This window comes from Oryx dammah, unplaced genomic scaffold, assembly GCF_014754425.2.
Source record: "Oryx dammah isolate SB20612 unplaced genomic scaffold, SCBI_Odam_1.1 HiC_scaffold_15, whole genome shotgun sequence".
In the NCBI taxonomy this organism is placed as follows: domain Eukaryota; kingdom Metazoa; phylum Chordata; class Mammalia; order Artiodactyla; family Bovidae; genus Oryx; species Oryx dammah.
The window spans coordinates 9,090,518-9,108,689 of record NW_024070199.1 but is presented as its reverse complement, the minus strand read 5'-3'; the positions used below and the strand labels follow the sequence as shown (position 1 = coordinate 9,108,689).

The 18,172-nt window shown below is 45.9% G+C and overlaps 1 protein-coding gene across 4 annotated transcripts in view; it reads right to left on the bottom strand.

Moving 5' to 3' along the window:
- SYTL2 (synaptotagmin like 2) overlaps positions 1 to 18,172 on the bottom strand; it is a 120,999-nt gene that overhangs the window by 55,417 nt on the left and 47,410 nt on the right. For 3 of the 4 annotated variants that reach the window (XM_040255544.1, XM_040255548.1, XM_040255547.1), the window contains exon 2: positions 10,307 to 10,787. In XM_040255544.1, the coding sequence (XP_040111478.1) occupies positions 10,307 to 10,407 (101 nt within the window). In that variant the 5' untranslated portion in view covers positions 10,408 to 10,787. Of the gene's footprint in view, positions 1 to 10,306; positions 10,788 to 12,950; positions 13,050 to 18,172 lie in introns of those variants that run through there. The other variant, XM_040255545.1, reaches the window with a different exon arrangement.

Below are 18,172 nucleotides of genomic sequence, written 5' to 3'. Positions count from 1 at the left end.
AAAAGAATGAAATGACTCTGTGGTAAAAGAATCTGCCTGCACGGCAGGGGATGTGGGTTTGATCCTGGGGTCCGGAAAATTCCCTGGAGAAGGAAATGGCAACCCAGTAAAGCATTCCTGCCTAGGAAATCCCATGGACAGAGGAGCCTGGATGGACTTAGAGACTGTCATATTGAGTGAAGTAAGGGAGACAGATAAAAACAAATATCATATGATATTGCTGACATGTGGAATCATTGCCTTGATTTTCAGCAGAGCAAATAATCCACCCTGGTTGCTGATGGAGCTTTTGCCTTCTCTTCCCAAAAGGACCTGATTCAAGTTCAATGCCAGAAAAGAGAAGTCCTTCCAGCTCTCCATGACTAGACAGTAAGCCCCTAGGGACAGGGCCTATACTCAATATATCTTTGCTTCATGTCTTTCCAGACATGGAACAGTGGATGTTCACTCAACACTTCTGGAAGGAAGGAATATCCTATGCAGCCCCCGACCACCTGGCTTCAGGCTATCTTTTCAGATTCGTTTTCCAGCATTTGCTCCCATGCTCCCCACTTGACTTCTCACTGATCTCCAAACTGGTCTTGCATGACCTCTGCAGACATTAAGGGCAGGAGGTTGTGGCAGAAAGACTATGGGCTTTGGCATCTCTCCAGATTGGGTCCAAATTCCAGTTCTGACCCTGCTTAAATGCCATCTTTGGCAGATTCCTGTACCCCTCTAAGCTTCAGTCTCCTTGTTTATAAAGACAGGGGGAAATAAGAGGTACTCTGCAGGACTTCTAGGATGAGGAAAGGCAGTATTTACCTGGAAGTACCTAACAGTTCCTGGATCCTGGTAAGAGACCAGTAAACGTACATTCCTCTTGGGATGTCTTTCTCTCACTTCTCTGTCCAGCACGTGACCCCCTCATCCCTCAGATCTGTGCACCACCTCACCGGGGAAGGCTTCCCTGACTCCCGAGGGCACCAGGCGGCCGGCCCTTCTCCGTGCTCCCACAGCTCCTCCACGGCAGCACTCAGCGCGCCGTGTTCCAATGATCTGTCTGCACATCCGTCTCACACACTGACCTGCGAACTGTTAACCCCTTGAAAGCGAGGACTACCTCCTAATCACCTTTCTAACAAGAGCACCAGCACAGAGCCTGGCATGGAACTGATGCCTAGAAACTGTTAAGTGGATAACTTGTTAATAAGTAAATGCACAGCAGCCAGCCTGGTGTGAGTCGGATAAGAGATGAGAGCCTGTTGTTCCTGGGCTTGAGTGAACCAAGCTCCGTCACAATGGCAGTGCCTTCTCTGGTTCAGGCAGGACACTTCATCTCTTGGAGGATTAGGAAAATGCAGAAGGAAATCTTACATCGGCCATGAGCTTGTTGAAGGAGACCACAAACCCTCAGAGCGTAACAACTCCCAATTTCCCTTCACGAGATTATTTATTTACTTGTTTTTGTTGTTCAACTGAAAAGCACTTTGTAAGTGTCATTAGGCAACGCTTGATCTGCTCCTGCCTAACTGTCTGTCTCCAAGCCTCTGGCCCCCCTAAGCCTGCAGTACTGTGGGAGTCAGGCTTCCAGTAAGGTCATTACAGTAAAGAACTCAGGCTGGATTCCTGGTTCATCTTTTAAAGTGGCAAAAAATAGGAAATACTTTCAAATGCACTAAGTGCTATTTATATATTTCCTATCATGATAATCACTGACAGAGTTAATCTCTTTTTCTGTTTTAGCCATTTGGAATATTTTATAGATGAAACCACATGCAAGACATTGAAGCCCAAGTTCTGCAGAGATGTAGATTACAAAATAAATCACACCATCAGGGACTTCCCTGGTGGTCCAGTGTTAAGACTCGGTATTTCCACTGCAGGAGGCGCAGATGTGATCTCTGATTTGGGAACTAAGATCCTGCAGCCTGCACAGCATGGCCAAAAAAGGAATAAAAAGAATCTACCACCTAGGCGGTGCTGGTAAAATCTTCTTAGCACCTGGAGAATATTATGGGTAGTGAAATAAGTCAGACAGAAAGACAAATCATGTATGATATCACTTACTTTGGGAATGCACTCATTCCACACATTAGCAAGGTAACGCTCAAAATTTTTCAAGCTAGGCTTCACAGTACATGAACTGAGAACTTCCAGATGTACAAGCTGGGTTTAGAAGAGGCAGAGGAACCAGAGATCAAATTGCCAACATCCATTGGATCATAGAGAAAGCAAGGGAGTTCCAGAAAAACATCTGCTTCTCCTTCATTGACTACGCTAAAGCCTTTGACGGTGTGGATCACAACAAACTGGAAAATTCTTAGAGATGGGAATTCCAGACCACCTTACCCGTCTCCTGAGAAACCTATATACCGGTCAAGAAGAAACAGTTAGAACCAGACAGGGAACAACAGACTGGTTCAAAATTGGGAAAGGGGTACATCAAGGCTATATATTGTCACCTTTCTTATTTAACTTCCACGCAAAGTACATCATGCAAAATGCTGGGCTGGATGAATCACAAGCTGGATTCAAGACTGCTGGGAGAAATCTCAACAACCTCAGATATGCAGATGATACCATTCTAATGGTAGAAGTGAAGAGGAACTAATGAGGGTGAAAGAAGAGAGTGAAAAAGCTGGCTTAAAACTCAACATTCAAAGAACTAAGATCATGGCATCTGGTTCCATCACTTCGTGGCAAATAGAAGGGGAAAAAGTGGAAGCAGTGGCAGATTTTATTTTCTTGGGCTCCAAAATCACCGTAGATGGTGACTGCAGCTATGAAATTAAAAGACGCTTGCTCCTTGGAAGAAAAGCTATGACAAACCTAGGCAGCGTGTTAAAAAGCAGAGACAACACTTTGCTGACAAAGGTCCATATAGTCAAAACTATGGTTTTTCCAGTAGTTGTGTACAGATGTGAGAGATGGACCATAAAGAAGGCTGAAAGCCAAACAATTGATGCTTTCAAACTGTGTTGCTAGAGAAGACTTTTGAGAGTCCCTTGGACAGCAAGGAGATCAAACCAGTCAATCCTAAAGGAAATCAACCCTGAATATTTATTTGAAGGAACTGATGCTGAAGCTCCAATACTCTGGCAACCTGATGGGAAGAGCCGACTACTGGAAAAGACCCCGATGCTGGGAAAGACTAAGGACAAGAGTAGAAAGGCGTGACAGAGGATGAAATGTTTGAATGGCATCCCTGACTCAATGGACATGAGCTTGAGCAAACTCAGGGAGATAGTGAAGGACAGGGAAGCCTGGCATGCTGTAGTCCATGGGGTCACAAAGAGTCAGACACGACTGAGCAACTGAACAATAACAACAAAAAATAATACAAATGAATGTATATGCAAAACAAGAACAGACTCAGGGATATAGAAAACAAACTAATGGATAATAAAGGGGAAAAGGAATGGGGGAAGGGCAAAATAGAAGTACGAGGTTAAGAAATACAAACTACTATGTATAAAATAGATAAGCAACACGGATATATTGTACAGCACAGGAAATTATAGCCATTATCTTGCAATAACTTTTAAAGACATATAATCTATAAAAATACTGAATCCCAATGCAGTACTAATAAGAAACACATAATATTGTAAATTAACTATACTTTAACTTTTAAAAATTAAAAAAAAAAATCTTCTCTACCAGCCTACATTGATCTCTCATTTTTCTTGAACTTGAATTGTACCAACAAATTAGCATTTGATTCTCTAGTTGTACCATTTAGCTGACGTGGGGAAAGGGGTAAGTTTCTTGGCCCTCACATTTTTACACCTTACCATCCTCTCCACTTGCACGTTATACTTAGTAGAGAGCTGAGGACAGAGAAGATGCTCAATAAATACCCACAGGCTGCTGGGCAAGGCGAAAGCAGAAGAATACTCAGCCTAGAGAAGACACTGTCCTGGTCATGCCCCCATTCCATCAGCTAATATATGCTAAGCATGTGTTTTATACTGTGCTTCATGCATGGCATTTAACATGCATTATCTCATTTAATCCTTACAGGTTTACTATGATGCCCAAAGAATTCAGTCAATTGCAGAAGACAGCCAACTCGCCTCCTCTGTATGTTAAAGGCCCTATCTGTTCATTTGCTTATCCACTAGTTCATTGATTCCCTATTGCATATAAAGCATATGCTTGGAACTGTACATAAAATAGTGTACAGCCAGTCTAACTGCCAGTGCCAACTCCCGGGGTGCAGAAAGAATGTGAGCGCTTCCACAGAAAAGCCTGAACAGTGGCACCCTTCATCCTGGGTTCAAACAGCTTTCTTCCTTGTACTTACACATCACACCCCAGATTCTAGCTATTCATTCTGAGGAAGCAAAGGTCTAGCATCTTAGGCAGAACCTGGACGATGTTATCTGATCAGCTGTGGATAATGAGAAGCAGCAGACTGGCCAGAGAGGCTGACCGTTTGATTCCCTAGATAGTTTTTTTTAACCGCTCAGCAAGAGGGTTAGACTAGGTGATTTGAAAGTACTCTTACATGATTGTTTTGAATACGAGAGCTGGAATGAACCTTGGATAGTTACAAATGGCCTCACTTCAGAGATGAATTGAAACCCAGAGCGGTTAAGAGGTTTGCCCAAGGTTACACAGAGCCAGGACCAGAAGCCAGCCTGCCTCATCATCCACATTCTTTCTACTGCTTTCCCACCCTGCCGGGGACAGCCAAACGTGGTTATGATTTCTAAGATGGCTATCACACTTCACTTTCTATGAAGGAGTTCAACCTTTGATAGAGAATCTGAAAACAAACACACGTGAAAATGAAATAAACTGCAAAAGCTCATTACAGCGGAAAATAAGACCAAACATACATCACCCACGTTGTGGACACACTGCAGGTCTCCACAGTCTGCTGTGAGGCAGCACGTTGCGCGGGAAACACAGGTTTGTAGTTGGATGAGCAAGGTTTCACTCTTACAGGGCGCTTAACCTCACCCCCTCCACCCCCATTTCCTCCTTGTTGAGTGGGTTCGGCTACACCGTTGCGTGGATCAAGGGGGAAAGTGTGACACTGTGTACAGTGTCAACCCTGGACAAATGTTGGTTCCTTTCCCCTTTGCTTTGACAGAAAACACCATCAGAGGTGCTGGAAGGCAGTTATTCAATGACAACTGCCTTCATTTCAAAGAAACTAGGGCTTAAGGCAGCAGCTGAGGATCACAAGATGCGGTCGCGGTTGAGATGGTATCTACTGGAAGAGCACCCATCACTCTAGATGTGGTTGTGTGTTTATGGGCTGGGGGCACAGTACTGGCAGTGTACAGACACCCAGGGGCAATGATTTCCTGCTGGCAGTGTAACGCAAAGCACAGGAAATACCACCTCTAGAGTGTGTCATTTTCAAACCATAAAAGACCAAAATTATATCTATGTATGTGTGGTGGTGTTTCTTAAAAAAAAAAAAAAAAAGAGGACAGAGAGGGAGGAGGCAGCCAGGAGACAGAAAAAGAATCCATGCTGATGTCTGCTGCCCTGCTGCTTTGTGAAATGTCTCCAGCTGGCAGTGGGGAAAGCAGGCTGGGTAGAGCCGCATGGTAGGTGACTGCACCTGCCACTTGTGGTAACAGGGAGGGGGCAGCTGCAGTGACCTGGAATTGCTGTCTTCTCACTGAACTCCAGAGACACCACAGTGGATATTCCTTTGGGTTCAAATCCACCGTCTACCATTAACAGGTTGAGTGATTTGGGAACTGCACACTTCTGTACAATACTCACTTTCTGATCCATGAAATCTGGAGGTTGTTGTTGAGTCGCCAAGTCGTGTCCGACTCTTTGCGACTCCCTGGACTGTAGCCCGGCAGGTTCCTCCATCCATGCGATTCTCCAGGCAAGAATATTGGAGTGGGTTGCCATGCCCTCTTCCAGGGGATCTTCCTGACCCAGGGATCGAACCCATGTCTCTAAAGTCTCCTGCATTGGCAGGCAGGTTCTTTTACCACTGGCGCCACCTGGGAAGCCCTGAAATTTGGATGGGAGGTAACCTACAGGATAAATCATCTCCAAAGGGTCTTGAAGGAGCTTGGATGTGAACAAGCCAAAGCATTTCTGGATAAATGAGGAATGGCAGACAGATTTCAGTTTAAATGCAACTCTCCACAGCCGTACTGAAGACTCCGAGGCAGTGTCCGCCCCTAGCAGGCAGCAGTGCTATAGCCCATGAGTAATGTCCTCGCCGCCGAGGTCCATACAGAACCAGCATTTGAAATAACACGCTGAAGCACTCTGGATTTCAGTGGCAGATTTGCCTTTCTAATGGTGTTTTGCTTAGGCTAAGAATAGAATTATCTAAATTATGTCTCTAAAGTCACTCACCAACTTGGAGGAGAACTGGGGCATTGCAAAATCATGTTAGGGAAACCAAGGTCGAGGTTTTAAATTTGCAATTGATAATCCGATAAATGGTAAATACCTTGAGGGCTGGGACGGGTAGGCTGGTAATGTTTCAATTACCCTAAAATCCCTTTCATTAGTCCAGAGAAGTTTCTTATACTTAAAGAGTGCTCAATTAGACTCCATTATTTTATTAATAAATAGTTGAGAGCTTTAGGAGTAATTTCCTTCTAAGGAATCAGACCACTAACCAGAGAATTCTGTTCTTTTTTTTTTTTTTCCTTAGAGGCAAAGGTGGAGTGGTGAATAAGGAAATTAAAATGTATCAGTCATCTACTATGTGCTAAGAAGATAAAGAATTATTTTATTTGGCTATAATTCTTTTGAGTTTGATACTATGGTTATTCCCAGTCTCTGAGTTGAGGGCTCAGAGAGGTCAAGTAACTTGCCGAATGAACCACAGTTGATTTAGTGGTGAGGAGAGGATCCAAAATCACATTAGTTTTGACTGAAGGGCCTTTACTGTTCTTCTCAAACCAGGAGACCAAGAGCTTTTCTTATCCTGGCGTTGGCACTGACTATCTGTGTGACCCTGGGTAAGTCACTTCTCCTCTCTGGGTTTTTCCTGCTTTATCTGTAAAGTGACTGATATGGACCCCCAAAATCTTTCCAGAGCTGTCAGGCTATAACTCTGATGGAAGCACCAAAGACAAACAGCTAGGGGACGGTAACAGGACTGAAAAGCAAAAGCCCAAGGAACAGCATTTTGTTCCATCAGTCCAGGAGCAGACAGTCTCAGAACCATCCAAGTCCCTTCAGGGCTAAAGCAAGGGGTTCGAAAGCGCCATTCCTCTTGGGCGGAGCCAGCTGTGAGCTGGGCCTGTCAGTGTCCACAGGGTGTGGGCCTGCTGCCCATCTGGTCCCTGGCACTCAGTCCTGGACCCACCCATGACCAAGTCCACCCAAGCTGCTTGGTGCCTAACTAGGAAGGCCCCCCGAACAGTGGCTCAGACGGTAAAGAATCCACCTGCAATGCAGGAGACCTAGGTTCGAGCCACAGGTTGGGAAGATCCCCTGGAGAAGGGAATGGCAACCCACTCTAGTATTCTTGCCTGGAAAATCCCAAGGACAGAGGAGCCTGGCAGGCTACAGTCCAGGGGGTCCCAAAGAGTTGGACACAACAGAGCAGCTGACACACCAGAATGTAGCAGCAAACAGCGTTTGACCCACACTAGATTTTTACCACCCCAAGCCTTCTTCCATCAGTTTACAAAAGCAAGAAACAAGGGCAGCACCAGAAGCAGCTTCAGAGGTGTCCTCAGAAACAGTGCGTGGAAGGAGACTCTGCAAGGTCACCTCTGTAAGAGGACCCACAGCCTTCCTGCTGTGGCTGCAGACTTGCTGGTACCAGTGGCTACACACTCCCACCCAGGATCACTTTCAGGCAGAACTCGGAATTTTTAAGGATATTTTCAGCTCTTACCAGAGATGTCTGAGAAATACCTCCACTCATACAGAATCGGAGAACTACGAGGAAGACCCAATAGCCTGGAATCCCAGAGGCCAAGTAAATATAGAAGGGAGGGGGACTTCCCTGGTGGTCCAGGGGCTAACATCCCACACTCCCAATGCCGGGGGTCTAGGTCAGATCCCTGGTCGGGGAACTAGATCCCACATGCCGCAACTAGGGGTTTGTAGCCACAACTAAAGATCCAACATGCTGTGACTTAGATCCAGCACAGCCAAATAATAAATATTTTCTAAAAAGAATAAAATATTAAGTGTGTTTAAAATAGAAGGGAGGGTAACCTCCCTCTAGCCTTCCTAATCCAGCTAGATGGAGGAAGCAGAATTACAGATCACATGTAAAACCTTGTCGGTGTGTGCACGCTCAGTCACTCCAGTCATGTCCGACTCTGTGCAACCTGCCAGGCTCCTGTCTCCACGGGGTTCTCCAGGCAAGAATACTGGAGTGGGTTGCCTTGCCCTCCTCCAGAGAGTCTTCCCAACCCAGGGATCGAACCTATATCTCTTGCGTCTCCTGCATTGGCAGGCAGGTTCTTTACCACGAGCACCACAGTGGGAGGAATCAAAGATGGCAGATTGCTAATACTGAAAGTTCCCATGTCTCAAGGCAGGAAGAGACATGAGGTCAATCACCAAAGACAAACAGCTAGGGGACGGTAACAGGACTGAAAAGCAAAAGCCCAAGGAACAGCATTTTGTTCCATCAGTCCAGGAGCAGACAGTCTCAGAATCATCCAAGTCCCTTCAGGGCTAAAGCAAGGGGCAATCTCAGCTCCACTGCTTTCCCTTCCAGTCTCTCCATCTAGCCTTCTGAGCGACTAAAGGAATCCCCATTCCCCAATATGCTTGAAAAATCTACTAATTTTTCCTCTGTGCTGCTCCCCCACCCCCTCATTTCTAAAATGGGTCTAACAGTCTTGCCTTGCTAAATCTCAGGGCTGCTGGGAGGATCATAAGAAGATGACATCCATGTACTGTGATTGGTTAAGGATGAATGCTACCAAGAGACCCCGATGGCTGATTGGTGTAGTTCCCAGCTCTCCAGGGGACACAGTTTGAGGTGCCCCACTTGCTGAGAGTGGGGAGCAGCAACTTGGAGGACGGAACATGACAAGTAAGGAACCCCATTCTCATGGTCTCCACCACCTACAGCGTCTCCTTTCACAGTCACAGCTCAGTGTCCGTGGCAGCCACCCCCTTCATCGTGGCTGGCTCCCAGGATGCCCTGTCTGTTGCAGTTTTCTCAGGAAGGGACGGTAGACTCAGTGAATGAGTACCTGCGGGCCAGGATTTAATTCTCACTTCTGACATCTATGGATTGCATGAGCCTGGGTGAGTCACTTGACCTGTCTCAAGGTCAATTTCCTCACACATCAGGTTGGTGTAATTACAAACCACCCTGCATCCCAACTGCATGAGTGCTGTGAGCTCAGAGGAAATAACGGGCATATAAGCCCCTTGCAATCTGTTACGCACTGTGTAACATGAATTATGATGAGCAGACATAATCAGACACTCTGGAGTACTTAAAGGGAACTTCAGCATGTTCTTTTACAAAGCGTCCATGTTCAAATGAGGGTCAACTATGAAAAAATAAATTAAATATGGATACAAATAAATCCATTGTTTATGATCATGGTGTTCCAAGAAGTAAGAAGGTGGCTGGTACTCCTCTTGGATAACTCCTGGGATGGGGGGTTATGCCATGAATATGACTAACTTACATTCAGGAAGCCTTTCACTGCCTTTGAAACCCAGATGACGAAGGCAATAGATGGCAGGGCTTGGACGCAAGCACTCTGACCTCATGCTCCTCCCACCCCACAGTAGGTGAAAGTGGTAGGACTGTTGATGCGGAACATTTGGTTTGAGTTCCTCCCAACAAGAACAGCGTCACACTTTCTCAAGGGACACAAATGAAAAATTGGCTCAGTCAGAACCAATTTCAATTTGCCGGTGAAATCATTTCAAGCATGTATGAAAATATGCAAAAATGTGAGCTACTTCTCTGTTCTCAACACTTTAGAAACTTAACATTTTTTTCTAATTTAGTATATGACCCACTTTTAAAGAAGTAGATTTAGTTTAAAAAAAAAAGTGAATATGTGTGAGTTTGTGTGTGTGTGTACACATTATACATATATATGGGGAGCATAGATATATGGATATGTTTGTATAGAGTACTTCATTTTTAATCCAGTGTTTTATACGTTAAAGGCATTTAGTTAGGTTTTTAATCAAGACTATTTCTGGCATGAGCCCTATGGGATGAGAGATACCAAGGAGGAGAAAGTTCTGTCCAGGAAATATACCAAAAATTGGAACCCATAAGTCAGGCTCCAAGTCAGAACGACCACTTACAGCTGAGAGGAACGAAGTGTCTCATCCTCTTATGGACTGCCCTCCTCCCCCCCGGGGAGGGCCAGCCTCCTACCTGACTCTCTCCTCTTCAGCCCTCTTCAGGGCAGCGTCTCGCTGCAGAACCTTCATGATGGCCTCCTGCTCCTCCTCCGTCAGGAAGCTTAAGTCGATCATTTTGAAGAGTGTTCACAAAAATGACAGCCTCAAATTCCCCAAGCTGAACAAGTCACCGTAGCCAGGATGATCAAAGGATGAAAAAGTGCAATGGAACGGTATCTTGTTCAGTTCTGCAGCAAAAGTCTTCTCTCGGCTAGGCAAAAGTTTTAGGTGGCTGATAGCAAAATCCTAAGCGCCCTTTCCCCAAGGCAGTAGTGGTCTGGAGGGTGATGTCAAGAGGGAGCACTCAGGATGCTGGATTCTCGGCCAGACAGGTCACTTGTTCCTGCTGCAGCATTCCCCCTCACACCCCCTCGCTGGACCAGTCTGAGACAGTTTATTCTCCTTCCGTCCGACGTCAACTCGATGAGCAGCCACAGGATCTGAGTGTCACCTGCCTGGGGAATCGTGAGACAGTAAATACCAGACAGCAACAGGCAGCGGTTCTCATTGTTAACAATAAGCATTGCTCATTATTAGAAGATTTCAAACATGTCTCGGAGGACAAAGTGACCATGTGAGATGGTCTCCGAGATCAGGGAAACCAGTTCTGCCAGCTTCTTGAGCAAATAGAAAATGGGTCATGAAACATGCTTCAACCCAATTCCGGACCGCCGAGATGGAGCGTGCACAAAAATGCCTGTCAATGTTTAACGATCCACAGAGGGAAGGGATGGTTGCAGAAAGATGGCGGTTCTCTCTGCAAACGCACGGGGCATGAGGCTGAAAGGTCACACTAAAGATGAGGAAGACCAGGGAGACCTTATTCCAGTTGTCAAGTGATTACTGGTAGGAAACTGGAAATAAAAAGTCACAAATGCCCACTTCTTCAAGCACAGGGATGTTCCACTAGCATGCATCTGTGCTCCGTAATGATGGAAGAAGTATTATCAGGTAGAGGTAGTTTACACCGTAGTGAAAACAGTTATTCTCCACTTAGTCCCACCTCTAACTTTTGCTGGACCTGGAGCAACTCACCAAGCTGTCTCCCTTCATTTCCCAGGAGAAAGAACATTGACTGTGTATATATAATCTGGGAGGAAAAAAGAGGCAGGATTTCAAAACACCTCACCGTTCAAAGTGAGCATTTTTGCATAGAAACACAGGCAAGGATCGTATTTTCTTTGAGGCATTTTAAGCCCATGAGCAGGGATGTCCCTGGTGGTCCAATGGTTGAGACTTCACTGTCCAGTGTGGGGACGTGGGTTTGATCGCTGATCAGAGAGCTAAGATCCCACATGCCTCATGGCCAGAAAACTAAAACATTAAGACAGAAGCAGTATTATAACAGAATTCAATAAAGATTAAAAAAAAAAAGTTTTTGAACCTATGAGAATAAGGTGAGACCTACAGAATGCCACAGCCAGGCTAGACTTGAGGAACTACTCCAGGACTGGGGTCCTTTAGCAAACAGAGTACTGCATATATAGTAGACACTAAAACAAGGGGGGGTTTACTACATTTTAAAGCAGCCCTACTCAATAAAAGACAGTGTGTACAGTAACGTAGCAACGTCTATGAATACATCTATGCATAAGCACCCCTGCTCTTTGGCAAAAGAGATCTACAAGGAAGTACTCCCACTACGACTGTCTAACTATAAAACATGAGGCAAATCACCTAACCACTCCGAGGCTCAGGATTCTCATTAGGACATCCTTCAAGGGTTGCCAGGATTAAATAAAATAATGGCTAGAAAGCAGTGCATACCAAAAGTAGCTGCTAAAAATATACTCTAACTTCCTTTCTGAGTTCACACTTTTGTTTCACTCAGCTGGCAAGAATGTATTGGTTACATGTTTTCCTTTTCTTTTTTGTATCTTTCTCCCTTAGGAAGTTTTAACTTGAAGGCAAGCACTCTGGTGACCTTTATTTTTATCTTCCTGTAGCTCTTTACATATTGCCCACAGTGACTACCGAATTTTAAGATAACACTTCACAGTCACTGTTTAAATCAGCATGCACGCCCATGTATTTGCTGTTGTTGCCCTTCAGTTGCTAAGTCACATCTGACTCTTTGCAGCCCTACAGACTGCAGCACGCCAGGATTCCCTGGTGCGTATATTACTACTTGTGCATATATAAATTGTGTGTGTGTGTGTGTGTGTGTGTGTATGTATGCGATCCTACAAAATTGCATATATTACTGCCTGCTTAATTGTCTCGAAAAGGACTTATCCTTCAAGATGAAAGTTACTATCTCCAAGAAGCCTTCCCTCATTTCCATAGCTGGAGCTAAATAAGCTGAACGCTGTAGCACATTCGATTGTTGTCGTTGCTGTTTAGTTGCTCCGACTCTTTGTGACCCCATGGACTGTAGCCTACCAGGTTCCTTTGTCCATGGAATCTCCCAGGCAAGAATCCTGGAGTGGGTAGCCATTTCCTTCTCCAGAGGATCTTCCCAAACCAGGGATCGAACATACACCTCCTCCATCTCCTACATTGCAGGCAGATTATCACTAAGCCACTTCAAGTACAGTATTCCTAACTCTTCAGTCCCTCCCTGAAATAGAACAATACAACCATGTTGTCACTAGAGTAAGCAGAGTATTCACCCCTACCTTCCAGATGGTGGGCTTGGCCTGTGACTGACTTTAGCCCATGAATTGTTATCAGTGTGATACAAGTCAAGGCTGTGGATGTGCTTGTGTGGTTTGGCCCGGCTTCTTGTACTCTGGCCATGGACCCCAAGAAGAGCTTGCCCCAGGTAGCCACTGCCTCTTCAGTCTGGGTCCCAGAAAGAGATACAAGGACAGACCAGAACTTGATCCACCTGAAGCTCGGCCACCTTAGCTGACCTGTAGGTACCAAAGCAAGAAATGAATAGTTTTAGTTGGAAGCCACTGAGGTTTGGGGTTGTCCTACAACAAACACTCTTGTAGCAGGGACTTCACTAACACAGAAACTTTCTCCTCCACCTATGTGTTTCCACTGCAATAATGATTTGTCTGCTCTGGTCTCTCCCATCTGACTGTGAGTCTCTTGATGTGAAGAAATAAGTGAAGGAGTGAATGACTGAGTGGACCTAATCTAAACAGACAACTTCACCAGGGGACAGCTGTCTCAGTTCTTTCATGCACGGTAGCTTTAATTCATGCACAGTAACTTCTTAGCTCTCAGAGGCTGGCAAGGAAAGGCACTCAGGCCACCTTCTGGGAACCATGTCCCTGGCATCGCACTGCCGTCAGGTTCAATGGGAGATTGTTTCTAAGTCCAGTGAATTGAGGACAGGAAGCAAACAAAGGAGAAAAATAAACTGTCCAGCAGTGGAAACTGGCAGGGGGGCAAGAGGGGAAATGTTGGTTTCCACATCTCCAAGGTGAACTATGAGCTAACCAGTACTTCTGTGTAAAAGGTTCTAGGGTTAAGTTTTTCCTAAAAATAGGCTATTTATGGGACTTTCCTGTGGTCCAGGGGTTAAGAATCCACCTTGCAATGCAGGGGATGTAGGTTCCGTCCTTGATCCGGGAATGAAGATCCCAAAAGCTGCATGGCAACGAAGCCCGAGTACCGCAACTACTGAGCCTGAGCACTGTAACTACTGAGTCCAAGCACTGCAACTACTGAGACTTAGCACTGTAACTACTGAGTCCAAGCACCACAACTACTGAGCCTGAGCACCACAACTGCTGAGCCCAAGCACCACAACTGCTGAGCCTGAGCACTGCAACTACTGAGCCCACGTGTTCCGGAACCCACACCACAACTAGAGAGCTGGTGGGCAGCAACGAAAGATCCTGAGTGCTGCAACTAAAACCTGATGCAGCCAAATAAACAAATAAAAACACACATCAAAAAAAAATTTTTTTTAATAAAAATGGGCTATTTAGTGAGGCAAAGAGTAAGGTCCTCATTTTACAGACAAAGGAGTAAAGGACTGGAACTCTTGTCTCCTAGACTCCTAGCGGGGAGTCACTGCCCAGCCAGATTGCAGAAGAACCCTCAGATGGCAGTCAAGACTCTTCAGTCCCAGGTGCTCCCCCAACCCCCAATATGCTCAACAGTTATCACGAGAGCTAGTTGAACATTCATTCATTTCACAAAGACTTCCTGAGAGCTTAGGATGTACCCGACAATGTTCTAAGCACTGGGGACACAGCAATGAATAAGGCATTTAAAACTTCCCGTCCTCGTGGAGCGTATACGCCAGCTGGAGGGGATAACGAACAAATTAATAACAAACACACACAAAAATAAAAAACAAATTATATAAATGTGGGGAAGGTAATAAGAACTTTAGAGGAAAATAAAGCTGGGAAAGCAATAATAAGATGAAGGGTGCTGGAGTTTTAGAGTGTGGCTCGGGCAGGTCTCACTGAGAGGATGATAACTGAGCAAAAACTTGCCAGAGATGAGGAAACAAGCCACACAGGGGTCAGAGGGTCCTGAGGTGCGAGTGTGTCTCGAGTGTTCAAGAAACTTCAAGGCAATCAGTGTGCCAGAAGGACAGAATGGAGCGGGTCAGAAAGGAAATAGGTCAGACTGTTTGGGGCTTGGAGTTGACTGTAATATTTCTGGATCAGTGATAAGGGAAGGCAGGAAAAAAGGAAAAGGGAATACTTACTAGGCACCTCTTACATGCCTGGCAGTTTACATATATCATCTCATTGAATCCTCACAAAGATCTGAGGAAGGTATTTTATTATTCTGTGGTGTTGGAGAAGACTCTTGAGAGTCCCTTGGACTGCAAGGAGATCCAACCAGTCCATCCTAAAAGAGATCAGTCCTGGGTGTTCATTGGAAGGACTGATGCTAAAGCTAAAACTCCAGTACTTTGGCCACCTCATGCAAAGAGTTGACTCATTGGAAAAGACCCTGATGCAGGAGGAGAAGGGGATGACAGAGGATGAGATGGCTGGATGGCGTCACCGACTCGATGGACGTGAAGGACAGGGGAAACCTGGTGTGCTAAATACAGTCCATGGGGTCACAGACAGACATGACTTAGAACAACATTTTACCATGTGTGCTTTTCAGATGAAGACTATGAGGCTCACGGAGGTGCTTGCCACCTAGCTTCTGTGTGTAGTAGGGCTGGCATTTTTTAGAACAAGTCACCACTGGCTTTGTTAGAATAAGTCACCCCGATATTGACCTTCCATTTAATTCTCTCTTGCACACAGATCCTCAAACTGGGGAAGCAGAAAAACAGCCCTTCTGTCTGCCTGTGGACTCTCATTCTCTGCTTAAGCACAGAAGAATCACTGGCCCAGAGCTAGCTGTCAGCATGGGGGCAACCTCCATGCAAAAATCCGGGAGGGATGAGTCTTGGCAACAGGGATGCCTGACGTGTCCACAGCAGGAGAAGGATGAGCAAATAGTTCCCCTAAGGTCCAGCCCTCCCTCCCACCCTCCTCCTGCAGCTGGAGGATTTTTCTAAAACTCAGATGTGACGAGGGCACATCCCCAGGCTTAAAACCCTTCACCAACTTTCCACCGTCCACTGGCTAAGGCTCAAAGCCCTCACCACGGCCTGTAGGGCTCTCTGTGAAGTAGTACCTGCTTTCTTTTCCAAACTCTTTTCCTGTCACACTGAATGTTTTCAGCTCCTTCTGCTTTCAGACGTTTGCATATACTTACCCTCCCTCCTGGGCTTCCCTGGTGGCTCAGAAGATAAAGCACCTGCCTGTAATGAAGGAGACCGGGCTCAATCCCTGGGTCAGGAAGATCCCCTGGAGAAGGGAATGGCACCCACTCCAGTATTCTTGCCTGGAGAATTCCATGGACAGAGGAGCCTGGTGGGCTACAGTCCATGGGGTCGAAAAGAGTCAGACATGACTGAGTGACTGACACTTACACTTTGACTTTCCTCCTAGAATCCCCCTCCCTCAACCAGTACCTCCTGGGTCTCAAGTGAGATGGCATGTACTACAGACGTCTTCCCCATCCTCTCAAGGCCAGGCTGGTGCCGCTCTGGAGTGCTCCATTAGCCCCTAACTTCCTCACCCAGGATACTCAGCAGAGGATCCCAAACCCCATCTACTCATCTCTGTCTTCCCCTGGTTTACGTGCAGGCCTGGGTGGCCGAGTGCTCTGTGTCTCCAGCCAGCGCCTGCCACTGCAGCCCCCCTCTATGTAACAGGCACTCAAGTATCTCATCCGTGAACACAGCTGGAAGGGAACCCACCTCCCCCTTAACACGAACCTGGCGCAACACTGAAAATCAGCCACGGGTTCCTCTCCGGGTTCCAGCTCCAGGCCTTCCTCACGACTGTCTGGTTTATATCAATCACATGGCTTCTCCAAGCCTCAGTTTCCTCACCTGCACAAATTTATACCTTCCCTTCCTTACGGAGATTATCGTGAGGCTCCGGTGAGAAGAAAGAAAGTGTCAAGGACAAATAAGGAATGAGCAACCATAGGGGCAGCAGCTGAAAGGGATGCATGAGGGTTCCAGGTGCAGACTGTGCTTAATTCCAGCTCTCCTTTTGCCGTTTTTTGAAAGGTATAGATATACAGAATCACTATGCTGTATAACAGGAACCACCAGAGTGCTGCAGGTCAATCATACTTCAAAAGCAAACTCATAAAAAAAAAAAAGACATCAGGTTTGTGGTTATCAGAGGTGAGGCTTGGAGACAAGGGGAACTGGAAGAAGGCAGTCCAAAGGTACAAACTTTCAGGAACAAGATAAAGAAACACTAAGGACAGAATGTACAACATGATAAATATATTAAAACTGCTGTGTGTTAAACATGAAAGGGGATAAAAGAATAAATCCTGAGAGCTTTCATCACCAGATACATTTTTTCTATTTATTTAATTTTTATATCCATGAGATGAATCTTCACTGTAGTTATTGTGATAATCACTGCATGCTGCATATAAGTCAGGTCATTATGCTGTACATGTGTGCGTTCAGTCGCTCAGTCGTGTCCAACTCTCTGTAGCCCACTAAGCTCCTCTGTCCATGGGATTCTCCAGGCCAGAATATTGGAGTGACTTGCCATTCCCTTCTCCAGGAGACCTTCCTGACCCAGGGATCAAACTCTTGTCTCCCAAGGCTCCTGAACTGGCAGACAGATTTTCTTTTTTAACACCAAGCCACCTGTACACCTTCGATTTATACAGTGCTGTATGTCAATTATATCTCAACACAACTGGAAAGAAACAAACCCCCCAAAAAATATCTTGCAAGTTTCAGCCCTGTTCTGCCACATCTATAAAAGCCTATTCTCTTTGCCAGCTGTCCAAAAGTTAAACTGAAGGGAGACACACCACAGCTGGTGTCTGTTTTTGAGGCCAGCAAAGAGAAGAGCGAGGCTCGTAGGCCTAATCCCCATCACTTGCCCAGCCAGACCCAGGCTAAAAAGCCTGATTAACAGCAGCATTTGTTCCCACAACTCGCTGTGCTCCAAAGAGCGGCCCCAACGGCACCTTCTCCTGTCTAGGACAGCTGCTGCTGTCCCAAAGCCTCAAGGAAGACCATAACATTCTCCATGACCTCAGGGAAGGGAAAGAAAATTCGAGGAAGTCCTGACTCTCACATGATGAGGTTTTCAGAAGAGAGGCAAACTGTTCTGACAGTCCCATGACATCAAGAAGGAAGCTGTGAAAGAAAAATCTGGGAGGCAGCAGGAGAGCAGAACAAGTATGCTCGAGTCAGGGTGGGTCTGGGGGGAACAAAGACAGCCCTGATCAATTAAGGGGCTTACCCCCAGCAATGACAAACCGTCACATCTAAAACCAAATGCTCAAATATCACATGAAGTCCCTTGTATGCAGAACCTAAAAAGAAATGATACAGATGAACTTACAAAACAGCAAGAGACTCACAGACTTA